Source organism: Hipposideros armiger, unplaced genomic scaffold (genome assembly GCF_001890085.2).
Source record: "Hipposideros armiger isolate ML-2016 unplaced genomic scaffold, ASM189008v1 scaffold_364, whole genome shotgun sequence".
Taxonomy (NCBI): domain Eukaryota; kingdom Metazoa; phylum Chordata; class Mammalia; order Chiroptera; family Hipposideridae; genus Hipposideros; species Hipposideros armiger.
In genome coordinates, this window is record NW_017731714.1 from 350,460 (window position 1) to 355,392 (window position 4,933).

Consider the following 4,933-nt stretch of genomic DNA (forward strand, 5'->3'; position numbering starts at 1 on the left):
CGGGGCCCCTGGGGACGGAGCCAGGGTGTGAAAGGCCGAGACTCTCCCCGCCCCCAAGCTCCCGCTCCGGGTCGCCCCCGCCCGCCTGAAGGCCGGAGCCAGTTTGCTTCCCAGCAGCAGCCTCGCTCGCAGGACAACCTGGCGGTGGAAGGCTGCGGCGCTTGGGGCCATTGCTCTGAATACAAAAAAGTCTTTCTCACACCGCGGCACCCCGCCCCGCCGGCACTCCCAGATGGAGGGGACTGGCTCTCCTTGACGCTGGACCCCACGGTTGTAGGGGCCACACTACCACTTCTGTGGTTCTTGCAGAAACGTGCAGTTCCAAGTATTTATTTTCAAGGAAAATTTAATAATGATGATAACGATAACTTTTGTACCCTCTTCCAATTAAAGAGAACAAACCTTGAGGGACGAAGGCATTTGAAGCGCAGGGAAGTGTCCAGGAAACCAGGCCTGAGTGCGTGTTCTCGAGCACTCTCATACCTCAACGTCGTTAATTAAGCCCACTCCGGGCTTCCAGCTTTGTTTCTGACTCGGCTACATGCCGCTTACCGGTCCTCCCAGGCTATAAACGTAGTATTGATCAGCATCTGAGTCTTCAGACGAGGCCACCTTGCTTGCAGAGTCCCATGGTTCCGGAGGCTGGAGAAAAATGGCCTGGTGGTCAGCACGCATCCATCCAAAGGTTACTTTTTGCACAGAACTGAGAATGAAACTGCCAGACACCGTGCCTGAGCGGAATGTGGGATAGGTCTGCATGTTGTCCCATCTCCTTTAACCTTCCTAGTTCATCTATCCTGTTTCTGCCAGGAAAGCCAGATCAATAAGCAGGAGAGAAAAAAAGGCAAGTCCTGGAATCACTGACTGAACCACCCGCTGCTTCGCCACTGCCCGCTACACCCTCCTCTGGCGACAAGATTATTTGCCTTGCCTCCCCCACCACACTGTTAGTCTGGACATTGCTAGGTGTGATGAGGTTCGCTGCTTTCAGTTTTACATCATGAACTTCTTGAAGACAGGGCCCAGAAATATAAATATTTAGAAGTTCCTTACCAAAGGGATTAGACACCAAGCAAATNTTCTTTCTTTCTTTCTTTCTTTCTTTCTTTCTTTCTTTCTTTCTTTCTTTCTTTCTTTATCCTTCCTTCCTTCCTTCCTTCCTTTCCCTTTCTTTTCCCTTTCTCTCTCTCACACTCTCTCGCTCTCCCTCGCTCTCTGGCTCTCTCTCTCTCTTCCCGTCTCTCCCCCACCATCTCTCACTCCCTCCCTTCCTTCCTTCTTTCTTTCTATCTTCCTTTCTTTCTCTGCTTACCGAGTTGGACTAGATTATGAACTGGAAGAGGAGGAGATGAATGAACGTAAGCACTACAAAACTTTAGACCAGCTGACTCACTGAAAAGGGACTCCTTAGATGTCCAGGCTGTGAGGTCCGTGGACTAGAGGCCTTGCTGCCCGAGTACAGCAGGAGAGACGTGTTCTGTGCAAGAGGCCTGCTAAGGAAAGCTGTTAGGATCCACAAAGGCTTCTGTTGAGAGGTTCACGGTACTATTGCCTATGTCATACACCATGAATTTAGGGCTTGGAATCTCTCACTTGAACTTTTTTACGACATCCTGGTGTGTGCCAAAAAAAAAAAAAAAGAGCAGCTGCCAAAAAGCAAACATTTTCCTGTCTCTAAAAATAAATGCTGGCAACACTTCAGGCCCCTGTGCCAAGATCTGGCCCTTCCCAGGATAAACAATAGGTGGCCAAGCTGATCAGGGGTAATCACCTGGAATGCCTAGGTGAGGGCATGTGGGCTGTAAGGCCCAAAGCCAGAGGTGGTCCTCCCTCCTCCATAGCTGATGGAGGGCAGCTGCTGTCCCCCAACCACGGGCCACATGTGGCTGAAAGTGGGTAGCCTTGGTTACACCAGAAACCTGGACCCAGCTCAGGTCACAGAGCTCCCACCAGCCTCTGCCCCCAGAACCCCGGGGTGCACAGTGACAGATCTGAGATCCTATCCAGAGAAAGCTCCCTGGGATGGAAAGTTTCATACATATCCATATGCATTCGTCAGTCAGGCATGTGCCCGTCACCTGTCAAAGCTCCTCATGCCCAGCCGAAAGCCCTCACCTGCTAGACACAGACCCAACAAAACCACCTTCGTGTATAAATGCCATAACAGTCATCATTCCCACTCTAATTGCCTCCCAACTCGTCAGCTGCTCTCACAACACTTACTTGTTCAAGCCCCTGTGCCTTGTCATTAGGATTCAAATCTTCCCTTGACCATAAGCTTGGCTTTTTGCTGGTTTGAGGAGTTAAAAGCGCTAAGAGGGGGTTAGGGAAGGCGAGGGACTAAATATAGCAACTATTTGCCGGCATAATCACTCCATAAACATGCTTCAGTGGAACAGAGTGGAGGGCCGACCCAGATGACGGATGTCACTCACCCGCGTGTCACATCATAAATAAAACTGAATGAGCCCATTCTCCTGCAGAACCGAAGCGACGCCTGTTCACACTATAAATATTTATGAAGTCATGGGTCTTTAAAAGACTTTATTTTTCCAGGTAAGTAGACTTTGGTGAAAAAGTTAAGCAGAGCTCTTCCGGCAATTACGGAATAGTCACCTTTTCCGTGAAAATGCTTTGAAAAGCGTAGCTTTTCAAAGTGTATTCCATGGAAAGGAAAAGAAAAGAAAAAAAAAAAAAGACAGAAGAAAAGGAAAAAGAAGGCCCTGTTCCATGAGGCTGCTGCACGGAGATCTCATTTATGCCAGTCAAGGTTCATTCTCATTCAGAAAGTGACAGTCTTCCTGGGCAGGCGGGCGGGGTGGCGGAGACCAGAGGCTCTATCAGCCATGTTCAGCCCAGGCCCGTGGAACGATGCGCACACAAACAGATCCTTGTCACCCAAGTGCAGACCCCTCCCACCACCTCTGCTGGGAGACACAGTCTCCTTAGAGCTCCCGGCTCTCTTAGGCTGTCTCTTAGTAACAGGAAAAATGTACACCTCACCCCATTACTACGCTCATTTGAAAAGAATTCAGAGAATGTGAGGATGTGTGCCTGGGTGTCTCTCTGGTTGTTTATATAAAGTCCACCACTCCTGTTCTTAGGTACTCCTCCTTAGGTACTGATTGCATTAGCGATGGCACCCCCAGAAACCCCACCAGACTTGGACAAGCTTTTCCTGCACTCATCACCACACTGCTGCAAAGAGCAGACAGCTCTGGGGGGCAGTCCTGCCACCTGGAGCTCGCAAGCCATCGTCTCCACAATACATGCTAATGTTCATATCCCTTTGCAGCTCACATGTTATCCAACTCACAGAGGCACCAGAAACCCTTGTCCAAGTCCATCATGCCTGTTTCTTTCCCAGGGATGGCCTTCTTCCCAGGCTCCCTTCCCCTCTAAACCTCAAGGTGGCCCCTGCTATGCCAGGCTGAACCGGCCCGGCAGGAAAGGCTGATGATCCTTTGGCTCTAGCCTCCAGGAAACCTTGTTCCACACGGAACAGACTCTCTGGTTTTGTGAAATGAGTCACAGGCTGCCTTTACTGACCTATCTGGGGAGGCCAGGCTGCCATGTATGGTCTGTGCTCTGTGCCACCCACCTCTCCATGTAAGTCAGAGTTCCTTGCCAGGACAGCCTGAGTCATAAAACTCAGCACATTCCTTAGGCGTTGGATAGTCTTCCCTCGTTATTACTCGGCTTTTGTTTTATGCAGCACCTGGTTTCATTTTAAAAACCCAAATAAAATCTCATGGTGGGGGCTCGGGTAGGGTGGGGGATAGAAAGGAAAGAAAAAGAGAAAGAAAGAAGGGCATGAAGCCTAAGTGAGGGGAAAGAGGAAAGGGCTGTAAAATCCCCAAATAGGAGAGACCTTCAGTGGGACAGAGAGGGAATGGCACAGAGGCAAGGGTGTGAGTGAGAGAGAGAGAGAGAGAGGATGTGCTAAAATTGAATTGAGTTTGATCAACGTCCCTTTTGCTGTAGCTGATGTAACAATTTGATGTCTAGGTCTCCTTGCCAAATTAGGCCACAGTACTGAAAGTGTTAGTACTGGACTCACAAGCCACCTGACCTTCCCTAAGACCCAAACTTTCTGAGTCTTCTCAATAAACGGACACTTATTTTTGATAAATTCTAAGGCACTTTCCAGTTATCACACTCTGATTCTATGAACCTGCCTGTTCCCTTTTTTCTAGGACCACACACCCTAACCCAAGTATAAGAGAATATTTTCCCACAAGCTAACATTTGTTTTGTCTTTGCGGGTGGGAGAGGTAAAGGGATGGGGGGACAGCAAGGTAGAAAAAAAGGCATAGACTTAACCCTACCAATGTTGCTGGTCAAATTGAATTTCTGTGGCCAGGTTATTTTGTAAAATCATCTGCAAAGCTGTCAACCTAGATTTTTAGAATTAAAACAATTCTAACAAGCTACACCTTGCATAGTTAAAAAATACTGAAGGAATGAATAATCCTTAACATGAAGGCCTTTCTTGGAGTAGTGATGCATATTCATTACAGCTCAGACCAGGACCACTCAGGTACTGGACTCAGAACTTAGAAAGGGGCCTGAGATTCTCTAAATGAGGCCAGACAGGACGAAAGTCCTGGAGGTTCCTGAGTGGTTCCAGGGCTGCACTGAAAATGCCCCGATTGGTGAGTTTAATGGAAACCCTAGGAAGGGGTCCAGGAATGGGACCAGATGGCCTACTGGGAACGTATTTACCCTAACCTGGGCTAAAGGACAAAAGTAACCACTAGCAGGCTTTTCTTTTTTGGGGGGTGGGATGGAGGGAGGGAGGGATGACGGTGTGAGTAAATGGAGCAGGAGGTAGAGGGAGGGTAGGGCTGGGGAGAACGAAAGGGCAGGTCGCAGCTACTTTCGTGACCACACGTGGTTCTGCCTTTTTTCCGAGGACAAGCAGCTGCTGGGG

The 4,933-nt window shown here is 49.1% G+C and overlaps 1 protein-coding gene across 1 annotated transcript in view; it reads right to left on the reverse strand.

The window, feature by feature from the left end:
• Window positions 1-328: 328 nt before the first annotated feature.
• The window catches only part of CUNH4orf51 (chromosome unknown C4orf51 homolog), a 26,495-nt gene continuing 21,890 nt past the window's right edge, over window positions 329-4,933 (reverse strand). The window contains exon 7 of the mRNA XM_019662045.1: window positions 329-642. Within this exon, the coding sequence (XP_019517590.1) occupies window positions 538-642 (105 nt within the window). The 3' untranslated portion in view covers window positions 329-537. The remainder of the gene's footprint in view (window positions 643-4,933) is intronic.